This window comes from Seriola aureovittata, chromosome 11 (genome assembly GCF_021018895.1).
Source record: "Seriola aureovittata isolate HTS-2021-v1 ecotype China chromosome 11, ASM2101889v1, whole genome shotgun sequence".
NCBI lineage: Eukaryota > Metazoa > Chordata > Actinopteri > Carangiformes > Carangidae > Seriola > Seriola aureovittata.
The window spans coordinates 729,249-751,524 of NC_079374.1; the positions used below are offsets into that span (position 1 = coordinate 729,249).

The following is a 22,276-nucleotide window of genomic DNA, read 5'->3' on the forward strand; positions in this document are numbered from 1 at the left end:
CTGCAGCAGATGTTGAAGACACGGCGTAAAGACTGACTTCTTATTAGAACTTGATGTGTTTGTGGAGAACAATCATTTAAACTAACTCCCTGATTCTTCATGTTCCCACAGATCAAAACAGGAAGGTGTTCAAACTGAGACAGGAGGGTATGTTACTGATTGTACTGAGTTACACTTTAAATCCAGAAGAAGTTTGAAAAGCAGCAGTGGGAAATGGCGGGTTTGGGATAGCAGGAGAAAACTTTGCACATCTATTATGAGAGGCAGGTGTGTAGGAACAGGATGAGTGGATCCAAAGTGACAATCAAAAAAATCCTGCACTCTTTCTGACCTGCAACAAACAATTTAATGCAACATCTCGGTCTTAGACCTTCATCAGCCCAATGGTTCGCCAACACATAGGAGCCATCTTCAACAGGATTGGCTGAGTCGGCAGCCAATCACCTCCGCCCACATGATGTGGAAGATAACAATAAGCCCACATCAATTCACAGTACTACTTCACAATCAGATGACCCTTATAAAGATTTATAAATGGTTTATAATCAGCTAAATAATTCACTGTATGAATCATAAATAAACAGTTATAAACAAGTTATAACAGTTTTCATACTTTGATGGAGACTCACTATTTGGCAAGATCAAGTTAATGCTTACTACTCATTAATCTGACGAATGACTTACTGCCATTTATCACTGGTAACAGGAGCCTCATGGTAACTCATTAATAAATAATCATGTGTTTTACACTTTACAATAAGACTCCTTTTACCAGTTATAAATAGTAATCGCTCATTAATAGATGTCAAGGTCTTCAACACCGCCAAGGCCTCAGAGGATTAATCTGGTCATGTGGTATGATCATGTGATCTGCCGTAATTTGATCTGCCAGATGAAACTTTTGGACTATTAAAGTGCTGACAGCGGTTAATTGCTAATTAATTAATTAGTAAATGAACAAACGTGCTGAAGCAGCAGCTACAGACCCTGATGATGGAGAAAACAAAGAGATGTGAGGCTGGACAGTTCAGAGACATGAGGGCTCACTATTTGGCAGGAAACAGGTCACTGTTGACCTTTTTATCTAATGTGTTATAACAGCTTTTTTTTGATTTATAAAGCGTGAATAAGCTCATTAATAAACTAGCTATAAACCTTTCATTAAGCCTTTATAAGGGGAGTGTTGATGTAAAGTGGAACCAATTCACTATGTAACAGTTAAGAATTTGTTGGGGATTTTGGATAGTCCAATTGAGCAAGATTGTTTTCTTACTGGAAGTGTGTCATTTCATGTACAGTTTTACCTGACGACCTGTGAAATTAATGACTTCCTCTTCCTCCAAACACAGAGAGCCTGAGCCTGCAGCAGATGTTGAAGACACGGGGTAAAGACTGACTTCTTATTAGAACTTGATGTGTTTGTGGAGAACAATCATTTAAACTAACTCCCTGATTCTTCATGTTCCCACAGATCAAAACAGGAAGGTGTTCAAACTGAGACAGGAGGGTATGTTACACTGTAGCTTCACAAGATGTATTATCCACAGCTTTTATATTATCAGTTCTATTTTGTGACATTTGTTGTTTATTGTTGATGGTTTTTACATAGCAAAAGTTAGGTTAGGGTTTATTAATTTTGCTTACATGCACAGTGAGATTCTTCCTCAGACACTGGGAAATCCATCCAAATTCCATCCAAATTTGAAAGGGTCTCTGTATGTTTCTCTACAGAAAAGTAGATCATTCAAAGAAAAGTACTGTACATGTAAACAGCTGAAACTGAAACGTCCAATTGTAGCCTGTGAAATGGTCCCAGGTTCACTACTGGACAAATAGTTCCTCCTAAACTATAACCATCTAATAACAAACATATTTCTTCTGTGCAGCAAAAGACTGAAAACAGAATATGAGAAATCCAGCTGCCAGCGGTGTGAAACACATGAACGTGAACACAAAGAAAGGTTTGTTTTTCAAAGCACTGGATTAATGGACCTGACAGACAGTTTAGAGTCACAAGTATTAACAGAATCATTGATTTTAACAATGAATCTGTGCTCTGACGTGTTTTCACCAGACTAACCATTGATGATGTTTTTAACACAGTTTGTCTCAGATGGAAACATTTTACAAAGAGAAAGTTCAGGAGGCAAGGTCAGTATCTTTCTGAAGGTAACATTTAATGAGACATGAAACAAACCGTAAAGTTACTGCAGACTGAGTTCGGAAACAGTCAGATCTGTACAATACAAAGCAATCCAACACAATAACCTTGTAATCCACTGAAAATAACTAATCTGTTGATTCAGTTCTGTCATACTATTGACACAAACTTAAATTCAGTTATTGCTTCATTATGTGTTAATTTTGACCCCACAGATCTGCCCTGAAACAAAAAGAAGATGAACTGAAATCATTCAAAGAAAGGTACTGTACATGTAAACAGCCCGAACTGCAACGTCCAATATGTTTTATATATTCACCTGTGAAGGTTTTCCACAGTCACACTGGATGTTTCTTTGTATAGAGTGGCAGGAGACCTGGCTGTTTCTATAAAGGCAGGAGACACAGAGAGCATGAACAACCCAGTCAGTAAAACCAAACTAATTGAGATGTATGACAAGCTGAAACTGCTGCAGTGGCCTAAAATCAAAGATCATCTGAGATCACATGATGTGAACATAAAGGAGGTCAAAGCTTTGTCTCAGGTACAGTGCTGTCCGTGACAGTGATGTTAGTCAGTAGTGTACTCCCTCCAGTCCTGTTCAAAGTTTAACTTTAAAATCAACTTACTGTGGTTCCTGTGTTTGTTTGGCTGAAATTCCAACTGATGATTATAGAAAATGTTTGAAGATGCAACAGAAGAAATGGAGAAAAAGAAGAAGCAAATAGAAGGAGTGTTTGGACTGAACGAGCAGAGCAGTGGACCAACTCCTCAGAAGGTACTGTCGTCTGAAACTGGATCATTCAAGCTTGTGTTACTTCTATAAGCAGCATTTCCCTGTGTTTCAGGTTAAAGAGTACAGACAATTAACTCTTCACAATCTTCAGCTGGCTCTGTACCATAGCAGCAAAGAAGATCTTCTTCAGGTATGACTGTTATACGTTACAGCTTTTGAAACCAAACCCCACTCAGGTACATTTGTGGATAAAATGGAACAATTGGATGGCTGATCTTTGATTTACAGGACTGAACATGTAAAGTTGAACCATTTCTCCCACACAGACTCCTTTCCTTCAACATCAAGGTCAGTTCCCCCGAGATGCGATGATGACTGTCAGAAGTCTGGCCTCTGAATGCTACTGGTTGGGTTGCTTGATGGCTTTAAGCAATCCTCCTCTTCAACTGGACTGGAAGAATCATGCTCCTGGGATGGACGCTTGGGACATTTTCCCACGAGGCGTCAGAGCTGCTTCTAGATAGATAGATACTTTATCATTTTATCTTATTATTATATATTCTTCATAGGGGAAATTCATGATTCTATCATGTAGAAGAAGATCTGCTAAGATCTAAACCTGCAAGGTTTTTTTTTGACTTCTTGTTTTCATTTCTGTGAATTAAGAAATTTACGTTAGATTAGTTCAAATGAACTAACCTTGATTTTCTTAAAACCTTATCAGTGGAATTCATAAATCACTGCTGATTATGTATTTGTGAACATGATTAAAATTAATTTTTAAAAGTCATATTAATGAATGAATATTATTACTGTTAATGCTATGACTGTCGCTACAGGTACTTTTCTACTTCAGCCACCGCTACAACATTGAATGCTGCTTTTCAAACTGCAAGTTCACTGAGGTCTTCACAGCAGTGTAACAACCGACTCACTTGAGTCTGTGACGCATAACCAATTTGATAACAAACCAGTATAACAGTCTCCTTCCATGCTAGTAGTTCTGTGAGGCTCAGTGTTAACATCAGCATGCTAACATGTTGTCTTGTCATTCTGCTATTGGGGAAGAAACGCTCTGTGTTTTTTATATTTCTTTAAAACAATCGTAATTGTCTTGGGTGGAGCTTAGCCCAGGAATCAGCAACTGTTTCCCTGCAAAATAGTGTCGGAGGGGAATTTATTTTGGTGGAACATTTGCTCATGGGGAGGCAAGTATTGTCATTAAAGTGCTAATTCCATGCAAAGAAAAGGCCACAAAAACAGTAAAAGACGCATGTTCAATGTGTGATTGCACATGATCCAATTCTTAGTCAAAATTCGCCATTTTCAGCATGTAGGTTACTAGTTCGATTGTTGAGCAGCAGAAAAGGAGAAGAACGCCACCTGGAATATGCGTCCAATGACAGGTAATGTTTACCATGTTCCCCAATTTAGTTTAGCAAGACAACTTGTGGTCTCAAACACATTAAGAAGGCAAGAAATTCCACTATTTGCCTTTTGATGAAACCCACATTAATTAAAAAGCACTCAGACCAACTACCTCGTGAAACTCGTTAAGATAATGCTAATAGTGTGCAAAGATGTCATCAAGGTAAATGGAAGCTACTTTGGAGTTTTTTTTTAACACTTTTTGTTTACTTCATAATTTCATATATGTTATTTCATAGTTCATACAATGTAGAAAATAAAGAAAATAAAGAAAAAACAATGAATGGTCCGGTGTGGTGGTATTCTGTAATCACTAGGTTGTCATGGTTTTCCCTGACAGGACCGTTTATGTTGACTCTTGGTTCGGACTTTGACTCTTTATGTTTGGTTACATTTGTTCATTTCCCGGTTTATTTTGTAATCACTTCCCTTTTTAGTTTCATGTTAGTTTTACTTCCTGTCTTTGCTGCGCTTCCCTGTAATGTGATTGTCTGCCCCGCCATCATGTGTTGCCTCCCTTGTGTATTTAAGTCTAAGTTTAAGTTTTCTGTTCGCTCCTGTTTCCCTCGTGTCTTCAGCATTTTGATTTTCTGTTTGGTGGTGATCCTTGTGACGACCCCCTCCCCTGCTGCTCTTCCTGTTTGTCCTCTTACAGGAAGTGGCAGCAGAATGGAGGTGGTGAGTGGCATGTTGTCCACCTGGATTGCTGGTCTGGAGAGTTTACTGAGCTGGCTGCCTGGGTTTGCTTCACTCTCTCTCAGCTCCCACATCTGTGCTTGGGTTTTGATTTGTCCTCACCTGAGAATTCAGAGAAACATTCACAGGCCAGGAACACAGTGTGTAACAAACAGAACTGTCTGTGATGTCTCCAGGCTTTTGAATAAATTATTACTGAAATAAGTTTTAGTGTTGGATGATTGAAAATGGCTGTGAATCCACCCACTTCCTCTCTCCTGTCTGGTGAACATGGACACAGACAGAGGTTTAAATGAATCTCCTGTCTGTTCTTATTCGACCAGTTTGTAGCTGAGCTTTTTTTCTTTGTCCATTTCAGTCATTTCTGTTTTTTAGTGGTCACTTCATCATTTTGTCATCTTGTCATCATGTTTTGTTGTTTAGTGTCTTCAAGCTCTGACTTTGGAACAATGATATTAATGTTAAGTCTGATCCATTAATTCCTTTGTCACAGAGCAGATTCATTCGAAGTGGATCGACTGTTCTGTGACTTTGAACTGTCTCAACTGACGTCCAGTAACAGTGATGCAGATCTGAGAGGACTGATGAAGCTGCTGTGCCGACTCGCGGCCACCAGGTGTCACTGCAGGATTTGAACATGTCAGTTCACAGAGTCATTAGACGAACAAGAGCGTTCCTGTCTCTGCTTGGTGGAAGAGACAGGAGATCAGGTTCAGCTTCATGTTCATTTGCAGAGAGTTCACTCTGACAGACTGCTCTTCGCCTCAGTGAAGCTTCATCTGACGCCTGCTCTACTTCAAAATAAAGTTTTTCTCTTTGACTTAGGATGGAGGAGAGTCAGGATGTTTAGTCGACCAATCAGCAGGCAGAGAGAAGTGTGGATGAGCTGTAAATGTGCCTTAACAACCAATCACGGCTCTGATTCTGATTCAGTTTTGAGTGTCCTGAGCGTCTGGACTTCCTGTTCCACAGTCTGACAGCGGTCGTCATGAAACACGGTGAAACCCCAGCTGACCTACATGAACGTGATGAGCTGCAGCAGCTTGGGAAACAACAGCAGCTAACAGCTGGTGTTTATGATGCACATGGAGGCTGAGAAGCTACTTTCTGTTGACTGTTAGCTCCTGTAGCTAGCTGAGCTCTCTGGGTTTTAGCTAGCAAAGCCTTTGTTTACATACTGACACCAACCTATTTGTCTCCTATGTCCTGTCCTCCACCCAGGGGCAGAATGACTGTTACTGCTCCACAGACTGAATAAAGATGGCCGTCGCCTCTGTGACGTCATCCACAGGTTTCTGAAGCTCAGAGTGAGCTGCTCCACTGTCGCCATCTTGGCAGTGTCTGACTCCGCCCCTAACTCTCAACTAATCCAAAAAGGAGGGGCCTGTGTGGAACTGAGACTTGCGTCAAGCATACACTCACCCACCTGTCACTCAAAGAGGCCACGCCCTCAATTCTCCATAACTGTAGTCCTTAATAAAATTATCTCTAGAGACCAGAACAGTTTCTGTACCAGGCTGTAAACATGTTTATTTCTGCTGTAAAGTTGGACATTTTAACATGGGAGTCTATGGGACTGACTCACTGTTGGAGCCAGACTCTAGTGGCCGTTAGAGGAACTGCAGCTTCTGGTTCTTGATGGTTGGAGCTTGTAAAACAATCAGTCTGCTCCCCCACTCCTCCCCCCTCTTCCTCCCCCCTCTTCCTCCCCCCTCTTCCTCCTCCTCTTCCTCCTCCTCTTGCTGCAGCTGTCCCATGTTTTCTCACAGTTTGAGAGCTGTGAAAAGAGGAGGGGAGGGGGGGAGAGAAGGGGGAGGGGGGGAGAGAAGGGGGAGGGGGGGAGAGAAGGGGGAGGGGGGGAGAGAAGGGGGAGGGGGGGAGAAGGGGGGGGTGATGAATGTGCTGATTCTTCAGGTGAAGCTGAGTGAAGAACAAATCTCCTCAGTTCCTCAGTGTTGGCGGAGTTCAGGAGGAGAGAGGAGAACCAGCAGGAAGGTGAGTTTGTAGTTCTTACCGTCACCTCCAGCTCCGGTTCATTCACTCCTGCTTTAACCGGGTTATAAACGCGTTTTAATAAACATCTCTTTTTATCGTTTTTTTAAACTAACGGACCTAAACTCTCAGGTGGGCGGAGTCATCGCTGTGCACGCGGCTCGCGGCGGTTCTCCCGCCTCACCCACACGAACAAAACAAACGGACGTTACAGCGGCTGCGTTTACACACAGAACTGAATCCATCAGACATTTACATGTAAAAGAAACTGCAGACAAACCGGATCAAAGTCAAACTGAGGATAAAACTGAGGGATCTGCTCACTGAGGTGTCAGGGACCAGGACGGGTTCTGCAGCAGGTTAGTGTTGATGATAATCTTTGATCAACAGTCACTGAGGTTTAATCTGTGTCATGTTTTATAAACGTATGTAAAATCTTCAGACCACCTGCCCAGTCTGCTGCTGGTCCCAGACCTGTTCCAGCAGATCCTCCATCACCCTGTCTCTGATTCCTGGTCTGTCCCTCTGACCCAGTCCAGGAGGACCTGGTCCTCGCGTCTGGTTGTGTTGCCGTGAAAGTCCAGTGAGGTTGAGGGCTGACCCTGGTCTCAGAGGTCTGCAGGTTCAGTTTAGTCAGACGATCACCTGACTGAGGCTGATTGATGTTTAGTCGATTAAATAAATCTGATAACAAGTAACTGCTCCTTTAAATGTTTCACAGTCTGTGAATTATATGAGAAAGAAAAGCTATTTGTTTTGATCACCTTGATGTGATTTAAAGTTCTTCTCCAGATGTGTGTCTGTAAATTCCTCTGCTGTGATTCAGATTTAGTTTCACATGGTTTCATCTACTCTTAGTTCCTGGCTGAGAAATCCTGATCAGGCCTTGAGCCCCGCCCACCACCTGCTGGCTCCAGGTGGACAGGTGAAAGAGCAGAGAGCATCAAGATGGTGAGAGGAGGAAACATCAGAGAGACTCAGCCACATGTTTGAGCCTCAGTCAGACCCAGACTCAGAGGAGGAGTCTGAGACCAGAACCAGAGACTAGCAGACGGGTCAGAACCGTTAGCTAGTTAGCATCTTTTATTTGTTTATGCTGTTTGTTAGCTTGTAACTGACAGTGGCTGACAGTGTTAGTGGTTGTGCTAATGCTAACTCTCTCTCTCTCTCTGTACTGACAAGGTTGCAGGTGTATTTAGCCCCGCCCCTCTGTCCCCACAAGTAGACAAGATTGGTTCCTGAGGTTTGTGGCATATTAAACGAATCTGTGTTTATGAGACTGTCATTGGTTCATTGCAGTTCAAGGTGGAGACACTAAGTCAGGAAGGAGAGAGAGCAGCACTCTCCTTTAATGTTGCCCACTTCCTTCCTCCAAACAAATGGTCTCCATGGAAACAGACTTTTTGCCGCTATAAAATCTCTTTCATTGCTGTAAACTTCTTACCTTTTAATCTTAGATAAGGAAACATTTTAAGAGATTCAGTGCAACACCCTTAAGTAACTCCCTGAGCTGAGGAGAAATTGACCCTTAAGTGTCAGATGTCAGCAGGGAACGGACTCGTCAGGCCTGGGGGGTTTAGTGCGGACGGATGTTTGTGAAACGCTCCACTGACGTGAAGGAATCTCCTCCGATTAAAGATCCAGCCTGGGCATCAGCCCTGGAGCATGCTGGGAAGTTGTCTTTAGTTTATACCTGTGAACATCTTTTGAGCTCTGATGTTTCTATGACGACTGAAACGAGACAACGACGCTGTAAAGACTTTAACTCTCTGCTCTGGTGTCCAGCTGGAGACAGATATGACAAACAGAAAGGAGAAAGAAGATGAGTGTGTGATCACTGTGGGGGGGGGGGGGGGGGGGGGGTTCTGTCACATCAGAACAGATACATGAATCATTGATTATCTACCAGTTGATCAGGACTCACATGGCATGTGTTTACTGCAGAGAGAGAGATGAAGTTTTTCCTGCTGATAACGACATGTACAGATGGGTGAGCGAGCTCCAACGACCTCTCTCTCTCTCTCTCTCTCTCTCTCTCTCTCTCTCTCTCTCTCTCTGTTCTGGCTGACTGGAACATTGGCATCAGAGTCACTGCTTCTATTGATCTTCTATCAGCTGCTCAACAGAAACAAGTTCTAGTTCCTGTTTCACTGAGGGCTGCTGGGAAAATATCTGTGAAGGTAAACAACGTTAGAGGCCTGGGCACAAAGAGACAGGTTGTTCTGTCTCTGTCAGTCGGAGGTCCTGTATGGGGGGGGGGGGGGGGGGGGGCAGACTGTTTTCATATGAAGAGAAACGTGTCTGGAAACAATCAAACCATCACACCACCAGGAAGTAAAGTCAGACTTTCACATTAAAACAGGGTTTTAAAGAAGAAAGTGTGTTCAGCAGCCGTGTGTGTGTGTGTGAGAGAGAGAGAGAGAGAGAGAGAGAGCAGCATATTTGCAGTGTGACGCTGTTTGTTCTGAAAACACAGATTAAACCGTCTGGTGGTCTAACAGACGCTCAGTCTGGAGCCGCTGGTGGCTGATGGAGCGCTCGCACTGAGCATGCTCAGAGACCACAAACTGTGACCTGCTGAGGACCTGCCCAGTCATCATGAAAACAGCCCCGTCTTTAATTTGACCTGCACATCAGATAAATATCAGTGTCATTAAATGATCAGAATCTGAGTGACATCACTTCCTGAGGATGTTATTATCTCTGATGTCCCGCCAGAATAAAGCTCCAGAAATACACCAGAGAAACGGTTTCTGTAGAAAATCCTCCCTCTACTGATCGCTGCTAATCACAGCTGATCACAGCTGATCAGAGCTGATCAGAGCTGATCAGTTGAAAGTCTGAGATGAATGAAGGTCAGTTTGGGAACCGAATGAGATGAAACCAAACCTGAACTGACGTCAGAAACCTGCTGGTAAAAACTACGGAAAACCAAGAGGGACAGTGAACGTCTCTAAACTGAAGACTCAGTTTCACTGAGTCAGAGTTCTCCTCAGGTCAGAGTTGCATGATGCTCTTATGTTCATGTCACACACACACACACACACACACACACTTTTAAATCTACGTTTTCCGTTAATGATAAGTTGTAATCGTCAGTAGCCTGGATATATTTGAAAATCATTTTAAAAACTACTGAGAGAGAGAGAGAGAGTGAGCAAGGTTCACTTTAACATCAGTCTGTTTTTCTCTCTGACAGCAGGATGAGTGACATCTGTTTGGCTTCAGCCTCCTCCACCGGCTCCAAGGTAACAGGCCCGTCAACAGGATGCAGTTCCCCTGGCAACGAGCCTCCAGCCTTCGTCCTCCCTCCTCGCAATGCCCGGGTCACCCTGGGGGGAGACGCCCGACTGGAGGGGAAGGTGGGACCAAAGAATAATCATGAAAAACTTAAATTAAAGACCATTAATCCAGAATGTGTTTTAATTCTAATGTGATTAGCAGCAGCTGTTAACAACAGTGATATCACCATGGAAACAAACCTGAAGTCAAAATATAGTAAATAATGTTCCTGACATGAACTGTCAGTCCTCTCTCTCACTGCTGATGCGTTCATGATCTTTTTTAATCTTGGTGGTTTTGTGTCTTTAACTGAATGAGAAGAGTCAGAGTCAGACACTGTGATGTCACACAGGTGAACACAGGTGAACAACAGGAAGTTAGTGACACACAGAGGAGATGTGAGACACTTCTCTGAGTCCTGGTTCTCCTCTGAGTCCTGGTTCTCCTCTCGGTCCTGGTTCTCCTCTCGGTCCTGGTTCTCCTCTCGGTCCTGGTTCTCCTCTCGGTCCTGGTTCTCCTCTCGGTCCTGGTTCTCCTGTGATGAGAACAGAGTGATTTACAGATGAAAACATGGAGGTTTCAGATCAGAGCCACATGTTACTGAGCAGGAAGTGAAGAGAGAGGGATTAACATTTCTTCAGTCTTGTGACTGACTGCATCCTGATGGGAAGCAGTCAACCGCACACACACACACACACACACACACACACACACACACACACACTGTCTTTGAAGTGTGGTCTCTGGTTTATTTCTCATCTGGTTTCATTCTCTCAGTTTTAACCAGTTAGAAACCAAATAATAACATAATTAACATAAAAACAAGAAGCTACGCGCAGCGCCTGCCTCAGGCTCCAGGAGAACGTTGTGTGTGTACAATCCCACAGCACCTGAATGCACCGTCACAGCTCAAACAGGGAGATTGATGGATCTGCAAGGCCTCATGGGAGTCGAGCTGAAAGTCGTCAAACAGTGGAAACATGTGTTCGCCACATGCTGCACACACACACACACACACACACACACACACACACCAACATGCTGCTCTTTCTGTAGTTGTGACGACTTGTTGACAGAATGTATTCTCCCACCTCTAAACCTGGTCCAGACCTGGACCCTAGAACCAGGTCTGGACCCTCTAACAGGACTCTTCCAGTCTCCATCAGAGATGGTTCATCTTTACGTTTACAAACTGCTCTGATGTGACACACGGTGTGTTCACTGTCAGCTCAGAAATCAGACACTGTTTAAGTTTCCTGAGTAACTCAGTGACTGTGTAAGTGAAGGCAGCTCAGTCATGGTAGCATCAGGAGACAACAGGCCCCTCCCCCAGAGGAGCAGGACCCCCCCCGACTGAAAACAACCACACAATCAAACCTGTGCACCTGTCTTTCAGGTGCGTGGTCATCCTGAGCCTCAGGTCACATGGTACAGAGAGGGGAAGCCTGTGATTGGTGGAGAGCGCTGTGTTGCGGAGCAAGGTGGGCGGGGCACATTCAGTCTGGCGGTGGGCGGAGTCACAGAGGACGACCTGGGGCGTTACACCTGCCAGGCCACCAATCAGGCAGGTAGCCGGCAGGTTACCGTGGAGATCCTTCTGCAAGGTGATACTACTCCTGATACTACTACTGATACTACTCCTGATACTACTACTGATACTCTTGATACTACTACTGATACTACTCCTGATACTACTCCTGATACTACTACTGATACTACTACTGATACTACTACTGATACTCTTGATACTACTACTGATACTACTACTGATACTAATCCTGATACTAATCCTGATACTACTACTGATACTCCTGATACTACTACTGATACTACTGATACTACTACTGATACTACTGATACTACTACTGATACTACTACTGATACTAATCCTGATACTACTACTGATACTAATCCTGATACTACTACTGATACTCTTGATACTACTACTGATACTACTCCTGATACTACTCCTGATACTACTACTGATACTACTACTGATACTACTACTGATACTCTTGATACTACTACTGATACTACTACTGATACTAATCCTGATACTACTACTGATACTCCTGATACTACTGATACTACTACTGATACTACTGATACTACTACTGATACTACTGATACTACTCCTGATACTACTACTGATACTACTACTGATACTACTGATACTACTACTGATACTACTACTGATACTACTGATACTACTACTGATACTACTACTGATACTACTACTGATACTACTGATACTACTACTGATACTACTACTGATACTACTACTGATACTACTGATACTACTCCTGATACTACTACTGATACTACTACTGATACTACTACTGATACTACTGATACTCTTGATACTACTACTGATACTACTACTGATACTAATCCTGATACTACTACTGATACTCCTGATACTACTGATACTACTACTGATACTACTGATACTACTACTGATACTCCTGATACTACTACTGATACTACTACTGATACTAATCCTGATACTACTACTGATACTAATCCTGATACTACTACTGATACTCTTGATACTACTACTGATACTACTCCTGATACTACTCCTGATACTACTACTGATACTACTACTGATACTACTACTGATACTCTTGATACTACTACTGATACTACTACTGATACTAATCCTGATACTAATCCTGATACTACTACTGATACTCCTGATACTACTACTGATACTACTGATACTACTACTGATACTACTGATACTACTACTGATACTACTACTGATACTAATCCTGATACTACTACTGATACTAATCCTGATACTACTACTGATACTCTTGATACTACTACTGATACTACTCCTGATACTACTCCTGATACTACTACTGATACTACTACTGATACTACTACTGATACTACTCCTGATACTACTACTACTGATACTACTACTGATACTAATCCTGATACTACTACTGATACTCCTGATACTACTGATACTACTACTGATACTACTGATACTACTACTGATACTACTGATACTACTCCTGATACTACTACTGATACTACTACTGATACTACTGATACTACTACTGATACTACTACTGATACTACTGATACTACTACTGATACTACTACTGATACTACTACTGATACTACTGATACTACTACTACTGATACTACTACTGATACTACTACTGATACTACTGATACTCTTGATACTACTACTGATACTACTACTGATACTAATCCTGATACTACTACTGATACTCCTGATACTACTGATACTACTACTGATACTACTGATACTACTACTGATACTACTGATACTACTACTGATACTACTACTGATACTAATCCTGATACTACTACTGATACTAATCCTGATACTACTACTGATACTCTTGATACTACTACTGATACTACTCCTGATACTACTCCTGATACTACTACTGATACTACTACTGATACTACTACTGATACTACTCCTGATACTACTCCTGATACTACTACTGATACTACTCCTGATACTACTACTGATACTACTACTGATACTACTGATACTACTACTGATACTACTACTGATACTACTACTGATACTACTGATACTACTCCTGATACTACTACTGATACTACTGATACTACTACTGATACTACTGATACTACTACTGATACTACTCCTGATACTACTACTGATACTACTGATACTACTCCTGATACTACTACTGATACTACTGATACTACTACTGATACTACTGATACTACTACTGATACTAATCCTGATACTACTACTGATACTAATCCTGATACTACTGATACTACTCCTTCATCTTTAACTTTTCCTTTTTCCATCCTTTCATTTGTTCATTGACCTTCATCTCAAAAAGCCTCGGTTCAGTCCAACTGAAGATGTGAACAACTTTCTCACTAAAGTCCGTACGGAGTTAATTAATCACGAGTCGTTTGTTCAATCTGTAAAGAACAAAACTCTTCTTCACGGACTGATGCAGCAGGAGAAGACGGACAGACGAGTCTCACCGCGGTGACACATGATTTAACTCTGACGTTATTTTCTTCTGCTTCTTTCTGGTGCTTTGGAAGAAAAAGGACTGAAATCACGATGGATTGAACGTAGTCAGCTGACCTGGATCAGGTCTGCTTCCTGTCCCCGGAGTCCAGACTAAAGCTGGAGGAGCAGCAAACTGTTCCCTCCGTGTTTCATTAAAGTTGTTCAGATCAGAATCAGTCTTCTTTTTTTCCTGACGTGTCTCATGTTGAAACGCTCTGATGACGCTGCAGCTGAAATCTGGTTTGGACTGAAACTTTCTGCTGCTTCTCTCATGTTTTTCCACCTGCAGAGAATTCTGGGAAGAAATACGTCCTCCCGTCCTCCATGAAGACAGGGTGAGCTCCTCTGTCAGCTGTTTCTGTGTGTTAAATACAAATCCAGACAGCCCCCCCCCCCCCCCCCCCGATCACATTAGCAGATCTTCACTGTTGTTATTTTCATCATAAAACTGTGACACGTGTCAGAACACGAGGAGAGGAATCAGCTGTTTAAAGGGCTGTTCCTGTGCTTTCACTCACTCGTCCTGTCAGTTGACCTGCAGAGCCCCCCCCCCCCCCCGCTCCTCAGACTGAAACAGGTCTGTGCTGGTTCATTAAACTCAGTTCACAGTTTTAATCATGTTCACATGGTGCAGTGATCTGGGGGGGGGGGGGGGGGGGGGGGGGGGGGGGGGGGGGGGGGGGGGGGGGGGGGGGGGGTGTAAACCACATCTAACCCTCAGTGAACTCTTCCTGCCATGGTCGCAGGTGTCGCTCCGCGGTCCCGGCGGTGGAGAACAGGCCCAGTATTTGGGGCGAGAGTCCGCCGAAGTTCATCACCAAACCGAGCCGAGTGTTCATCAAGCTGGGACAGAGCGGGAAGTTCTCCGCCAAGACAACAGGACGTCCCCAGCCCCGGGTCACATGGTACAAGGTGGGAGGAGGTTAACCCAGAGCTCTACACTGCTGGTTCTCCAGATTTACAGTGTCTGACAGAGAACCTGACCCTGGTTCCTGAACTGGATCAGATCCTGATCTCTGCAGTCCTCTGACATGGACCTGAACTCTTCAAGTCAAAACAAGTTTGATAAAAAACCTTTATTCTGAAGTTTCTGTGAAAGATTTTTATTTTCATTCTTTATTTCAGTCCAGAATCTGAGTCTTAGTCCAGGTCCTGATGCAGATCCAGTAGGTCCAGACAACGGACCCCCAGTTTCATAATCTGAATCTGAACCAGAACCAGAACCAGAACCAGAACCAGAAGTCAACAACAACAACAACAACAACATACAGTGTTTATATAGAAATCCAATAATAACAAGTATTTATATTTAACAAAAACAGGAGTGTTTTGTTTGTTGTTTATTGTCTGTCTCAGGGGGAGGTGGAGCTTCAGTCCAGTGGGCGGGTCAGTATGTACGAGCGCTCTGGCCTCCACTTCCTGGAGATAAAGGAAGTCCATGTGGACGACGCAGGAAGTTACATGTGTTCGATCAGCAACAGCACCGGAACAGCGACCGCCACCGCCGAGCTCCACGTCCAAGGTGAGATGACCAATCAGAGCGCAGGGTTTGATGTCATCACCTTGTCTGTAAAGGTGGAACATGTTCATGAAGTTCTCCTGATGTTTCTCCTCCTCAGGTGTTCCTGAGGACTCCTCCAGGTGAGTCAGTGTTGTAGCTGTGGCTCAGTCTCCACAGCAGTTTCAATGTGCAACAGTCGTGATGGGAACAGCTGAACTGGACCTTCACCCAAGATCCAGATCCGGATCCAGAGAGAGCAACTCTGAACCACATGGCTGGATAACAGATTATTCAAACAACTCTTCACCTGCAGCCTGATGGGAATTAGATTTAGATTCATAGTTTCTCGCTCCGTCAGCTCCACCTCTGACAGGTTGGATGGGGTTCAGTGAACCTTCATGTAGACAGATATTAAACAGTGTGTGGCATGTGGAGCTTGTACGGATCATCTCAGTGGATGATTTCCAGGTTTCCTGTCAGACCGTCCTCCCAGTTTGATTGAAGGTGGTTGAGGAGGGCGGGGCTCTGACAGGGGAACATCATGAATCTGAGACAGGAAGCTGTGCTCAGTGATGTCTGGGTGAATTCAGTGAAGGTACCTGGGGTACTGGCTGTATAGACTTAGTCCAACATGTGCAGAGACTTTGAAGGAAGCTTCCTGCAGCCTTCACATAATAGGTAGCAGACACAAACTAACTTTACAGGCCTGTTAAAGCTGTTTTCCATGTTTGGCCCCTCTGGAGCCCAGCAGGACCAAATAACAACTGGAAGGCCACAGCGTGAAGGAAGAGCTCCTTTACTGTACTTTTATTCCATATAAATGTCCCTATAAACTCCTTAACAATGCTCTGGATGTAAAGATGGCTGTTAAAGAACAGACATGTGGATGTAACTTCAGCTCTGTCAGGTTTAATGTTAAGTTTAAACAGGCGTCCATGAATAAAGGAGAGACCTCACGCTGTGTCATTAATGTGCTTTATCAGATTGTGGAAGTTTCTAAGAGGAAGCTGGAGGTCAGAGCTGCATTTACTGTCACTGTGATTTAAGTCACCGCTGCAGAGACAACAGACATGTCACAAAACATAACAACAACACATTCTGAAACAGGAAGTAACCACACCACTAAACACCAGCACTGAGGGTCAAAGAGCACCCCACAGGTCCTGACACTGACACCTCCTCCTGCAGGACTGTCCACCCAGCTGAGACCACACACACCAGGACAGAGGACAGAGCTGCTCCCAGTGCTCCCAGTGCTCCCAACTCCCAGGCAGAGCAGCCCAGACTCAGGGACAAGCAGCAGAGCCCCCTCACTCAGGCTGGACAGACTCAGACAACTACAGTTGCTCCAGTCACAGTAAGTATTATTATTATTATTATTATTATTACTATTATAATCATCATTGATATAATTATCACTAACATAATAATAATAATAATTATTATTATTATTATTATTATTATTATTAGGACAGCAGCCTCTTATGGAGGCAGAGCAAGTAAACAGCTAATGAAGCTGATTTATCCTCTGTGAGATCTGCTGTAAGTTACAGACAGAATATTGTTACAGGAGTAGAGCAGATGCTTTCAGGAATAGATCGGTACGTAGGTGTGTGCGACCGGAGCAGAGTTAGCTAGCTAGTTAGCAGTGTAGATGTGAGTACAGTGAGCTGTTTGTCAGTAAATAAATGCTGCGACTCCTCCAGACCGAAGTTCCCGCCTCTCCGCTGAGCTGCAGCTACAGACGATGAGCCAGTGGAGTGAGTCATTGTCAGTTGACCGTAAATATGTTGAAGATTAGCACAGAAGTGATTTTTACATACTCGGCTCTGCTTGCCTGGAGTTAGCACACAGCAGAATGAAGTTAAAAGACTCAAGTAAAATGAAACTGACAGAATTTTAAGTAAAGTAAGTAAAGTAGATGAGTTACTTTCCTCCACAGGTAACTGTTAACCCGCACACACTCTCTGCTAGCTGCTACGAACCCCAGGCTAACAGCGACAATCAGTGTCATGTGATGGTTAGGTTAGCTAGTTGACTGGATACGTTATTAACCACCGGTTCTGTTCTGTGTGCAGGTCCAGTCAATCCTCAGACCTGGTCAGACCGGTTCAGTCCAGTGGCCAGCAGCTGTTTCAGGCAGCAACAGGTACAGAATCAGCTACCGTCACCTACTGTCACTTAGCTAGCTAATATCCATAGCTAACGAACGTATTTAGCACTGACGATTAGCGGTTTAACGGTCGAACGTTTAACCGTTAAAATAATTTGTTCATGATGATTAAGCTAAAACTAGTTAGCTTGCTAACTGGCAATGGTAGCTCCTTCTTGGCTGATGATGTTAGCTCACTAAGAAATGTTACCTTATTATTATCCATTTTCTTGATAAGCAACAACAGTCAAGTTGTCCCTAACCTAATTAAACATAATCTGATGTTATTAGTGTAATATAATGTCATGTATTGGCTGAAAGAAAAGTTATTGTTCTTTAATGAAGAGCTGCAGCTAACATTTATTTTCATTATTGATTAATCTGGTTATTGTTTTCTCAATAAATTAACAGTAAAAAAAAACCCACCACTATCTTAAACACAAGGTGACGTCTTCAGATCATGTGTAATAGTTTTGCCTCAAATGATTAATTGATTTTAAGAATAGCTGCTGATTAATTTTCTTTTAATCAACAGTTTGATTTATCAACTATGTTGCAGCCCTGCTTCAGTTTATGTCTCAGTTCTGCTTTGCTGTGATTTGAGAGTGTAAAGTGTGAACATCAGTTACTGTCTGTGTTTCAGGGCTGTGAGGAGGTCGGTGTCGGGGTGCAACCTGCGATTCGAGGCCATTCCTCTGGACCAGGAGGCCACAGAGGGAGGACAGGTGGCGTTCACCTGCCAAGGTAATTCAGAACTTTGACTCAAACTTAAGACCTTAAAAGTAAAATAATATGTACCAGACCGTAAGGTCATGTTGCTTTGTTTGTGCACAGTGACGGTTTCCAGTCGTTTGTATGGAGGTGTGATACAGAAACAAATGTTCAGGTGTTTAATAAACTCAGACAGCAAATAAAATAAAAACTAATAAAATGAAAGAAAATCCAAATGTTTTCCAATCCCTTGTTCAATCACATGAAGTTTTTATCATTTGGTCACTAAAGCTCTAAATAACTGACTCAACTAGAGTTTGATAAGTTTATCAGATTTGAATCCTCTTTAATGACGCTTATCTGTTGTTTGTTAGTAAAAGATCAGCTGTTGGAGCAAGTTGATGAAGCTAGCTTAATTAATGTTCACAACTTGCAGCTAAATCATTAAAGACAATCGTACAACAGCAGTGGAAACACGTGAGAGTAATGAATCCAGATGTATGACAGTCTCACCTGTCATCACATCTGTCTCACATCCTCAGGTGTTATGACTACTGTCAGCCTCTAGAAGTCGTCTCTACTCTTCACTCTCACCCCCTCCTCTCATCTGCTCTCAGTTTCATCTGTTGCCGTTGCCATGGTGAGCTGGCTGAAGGACGGGAGGCCAGTGAGGACGGGACCAGGTCTGCAGCAGAGACAGGACGGGACTCGTCTCACCCTCACCATTGAGAGAGTGAGACAGGTGGACCAGGGAACCTACAGGTGTCAGCTGACCACAGCTGAGGGACTGACTGTTGACTCTGCAACGTGGACGCTCAGTGTCCACAGTAAGACCTGTCTGTCTGTCTCTAACTGTCAGTCTGTCTCTCTTCCTGTGTTTCTGTCTCTCTGCCTGTCTGTGTGTCTCTAACTGTCTGTCTCTCTGCCTGTCCTTCTGTCTCTAACTGTCTGTCTGTCTCTCTGCCTGTCAGTCTGTCTCTCTGCCTGTCTCTAACTGTCTACCTGTCTGTCTGTTTCTAACTGTCTGTCTCTCTGCCTGTCTGTTTGTCTCTAACTGTCTGTCTCTCTGCCTGTCTGTCTATCTCTAACTGTCTGTCTGTCTGTCTCTAACTGTCAGTCTGTCTCTCTTCCTGTGTTTCTGTCTCTCTGCCTGTCTGTCTGTCTCTAACTGTCTGTCTCTCTGCCTGTCTGTCTCTAACTGTCTCTCTGCCTGTCTCTAACTGTCTACCTGTCCGTCTGTCTCTGTCTGTCTCTCTGCCTGTCTGTTTGTCTCTCTGCCTGTCTGTTTGTCTCTAACTGTCTGTCTCTCTGCCTGTCTGTCTGTCTCTAACTGTCTGTCTGTCTGTCTCTCTGCCTGTCTGTCTGTCTCTAACTGTGTCTCTCTGCCTGTCTGTCTCTCTGCCTGTCTGTCTCTAACTGTCTGTCTGTTTGTCTGTCTGTCTCTCTGCCTGTCTGTCTCTAACCGTCAATCGGTCTGTCTGTCTCTAACTGTCTGTCTGTCTCTCTGCCTGTCTGTTTGTCTCTAACTGTCTTTCTCTCTGCCTGTCTATCTCTAACTGTCTGTCTCTAACCGTCTGTCGGTCTGTCTGTCTCTAACTGTCTGTCTGTCTCTCTACCTGTCTGTCTCTAACTGTCTGTCTGTCTGTCTGTCTGTCTCTCTCCCTCCCTGTGTTTCTGTCTCTAACTGTCTGTCTGTCTCTCTGCCTGTCCTTCTGTCTCTAACTGTCTGTCTGTGTCTCTTCCTGTCTTTCTGTCTGTCTGCCTGTCTTTCTGTCTCTAACTGCCTTTCTGTCTCTAACTGTCTACCTGTCTTTCTGTCTCTAACTGTCTGTCTGTCTGCCTGTCTGTTTGTCTCTAACTGTCTGTCTGTCTCTAACTGTCTACCTGTCTTTCTGTCTCTAACTGTCTGTCTGTCTGTCTGTCTGCCTGTCTGTTTGTCTCTAACTGTCTGTCTGTCTGTCTGTCTGCCTGTCTGTTTGTCTCTAACTGTCTGTGTCTCTAACTGTCTACCTGTCTTTCTGTCTCTAACTGTCTGTCTGTCTGCCTGTCTGTTTGTCTCTAACTGTCTGTCTGTCTCTAACTGTCTACCTGTCTTTCTGTCTCTAACTGTCTGTCTGTCTGTCTGCCTGTCTGTTTGTCTCTGTCTGTCTGTCTCTAATTGTCTGTCTCTCTGTCTCTCTTCCTGTCTTTCTGTCTCTAACTATCTACCCGTCTGTCTGTCTCTAACTGTCTGTCTGTCTGTTAGTCTCTAACTGTCTTTCTGTCTCTAACTGTCTACCTGTCTTTCTGTCTCTGTCTGTCCCCCCAGGTGTGTCTCGTCCTCCAGTCTTCCTCAATGAGCTGCAGGACTGCTCTGTCTCAGAGGGTCAGGTCTTCAGCCTGCAGGTCTCTGTGGAGGGAAAACCTGCTCCATCAGTCTGCTGGCTGCTCAATGGTCAGTATGACACCTGCAGAGTACACACACACACACACACACACACACACACACACACACACACACACACAGGGAGTGTGGTTCAGGTGTGGAGACCTTGAGGAAACAGGTTCAGGCAGTGACAGGTGTAGCTGTAGGATAGGGGGAGTTCTGTCACAGCAGTGTGTTGTACTGAAGTGTCCAGCAGAGGGCAGCACACACGCTGATTACACACAGGTGAACACACATGAAGAAACTGAGGAGACGGAACATGAAACATCAACACACAGGTTTTATTTCAGCCTCAGACTTCTTCATCCTCCAGCAGAGTCTCTCTCTCTCTCTCTCTGTGTCTCTCTCTCTCTGTGTCTGTCTCTGTCTCTCTCTGTGTCTGTGTGTCTCTCTCTCTCTCTGTGTCTGTCTCTCTCTCTGTGTGTCTGTCTCTCTCTCTCTGTGTGTCTGTCTCTCTCTCTCTGTGTCTGTCTCTCTCTGTGTCTGTCTCTGTCTCTCTCTGTGTCTGTCTCTGTCTCTCTCTGTGTCTGTGTGTCTCTCTCTCTCTCTGTGTCTGTCTCTCTCTGTGTGTCTGTCTCTCTCTCTCTGTGTGTCTGTCTCTCTCTCTCTGTGTCTGTCTCTCTCTGTGTCTGTCTCTGTCTCTCTCTGTGTCTGTCTGTCTCTCTCTCTCTCTGTGTCTGTCTCTCTCTCTGTGTCTGTCTCTGTCTCTCTCTGTGTCTGTCTCTCTCTCTGTCTCTCTCTCTCTGTGTCTGTCTCTCTCTCTGTATCTCTGTCTCTCTCTCTCTGTGTCTGTCTCTCTCTGTCTCTGTGTCTCTCTGTCTCTCTCTCTCTGTGTCTCTCTCTCTGTCTCTCTGTGTGTCTCTCACTGTCTCTCTCTCTGTGTCTCTTTCTCTGTCTCTCTGTGTCTCTCTCTCTCTCTCTCTGTGTCTCTCTCTGTCTCTCTCTGTGTGTGTCTGTCTTTCTCTCTCTCTCTGTTTATCTCTGTCTGCCTGTCTCTCTCTTTGAGACTGAGATGAAGAATCTCTAACCCTCTGGCGTCTGTTTTATCTATAACATTATAACTTTATTATGTATAACATCATGTAGACGTGACCTGGAGCTTCACACTCACACTTCATTTTTAGTTTCTACACTTTGTTACTTT

The 22,276-nt window shown here is 43.7% G+C and overlaps 1 protein-coding gene across 6 annotated transcripts in view; it reads left to right on the forward strand.

Moving 5' to 3' along the window:
• The first annotated feature begins 6,924 nt into the window (after positions 1–6,924).
• Positions 6,925–22,276, forward strand: part of mylka (myosin, light chain kinase a) — a 57,798-nt gene continuing 42,446 nt past the window's right edge. The window contains exons 1-13 of one of the 6 annotated variants that reach the window (XM_056389026.1): positions 6,952–7,016; positions 7,146–7,372; positions 10,213–10,375; positions 11,692–11,899; positions 14,633–14,678; positions 15,090–15,255; positions 15,700–15,865; positions 15,963–15,984; positions 17,033–17,201; positions 17,923–17,993; positions 18,640–18,740; positions 19,325–19,534; positions 21,016–21,141. In XM_056389026.1, the coding sequence (XP_056245001.1) occupies positions 10,217–10,375; positions 11,692–11,899; positions 14,633–14,678; positions 15,090–15,255; positions 15,700–15,865; positions 15,963–15,984; positions 17,033–17,201; positions 17,923–17,993; positions 18,640–18,740; positions 19,325–19,534; positions 21,016–21,141 (1,444 nt within the window). In that variant the 5' untranslated portion in view covers positions 6,952–7,016; positions 7,146–7,372; positions 10,213–10,216. Of the gene's footprint in view, positions 7,017–7,051; positions 7,373–9,937; positions 10,010–10,212; positions 10,376–11,691; positions 11,900–14,632; positions 14,679–15,089; positions 15,256–15,699; positions 15,866–15,962; positions 15,985–17,032; positions 17,202–17,922; positions 17,994–18,639; positions 18,741–19,324; positions 19,535–21,015; positions 21,142–22,276 lie in introns of those variants that run through there. The other 5 variants (XM_056389027.1, XM_056389025.1, XM_056389029.1 and 2 more) reach the window with 5 other exon arrangements.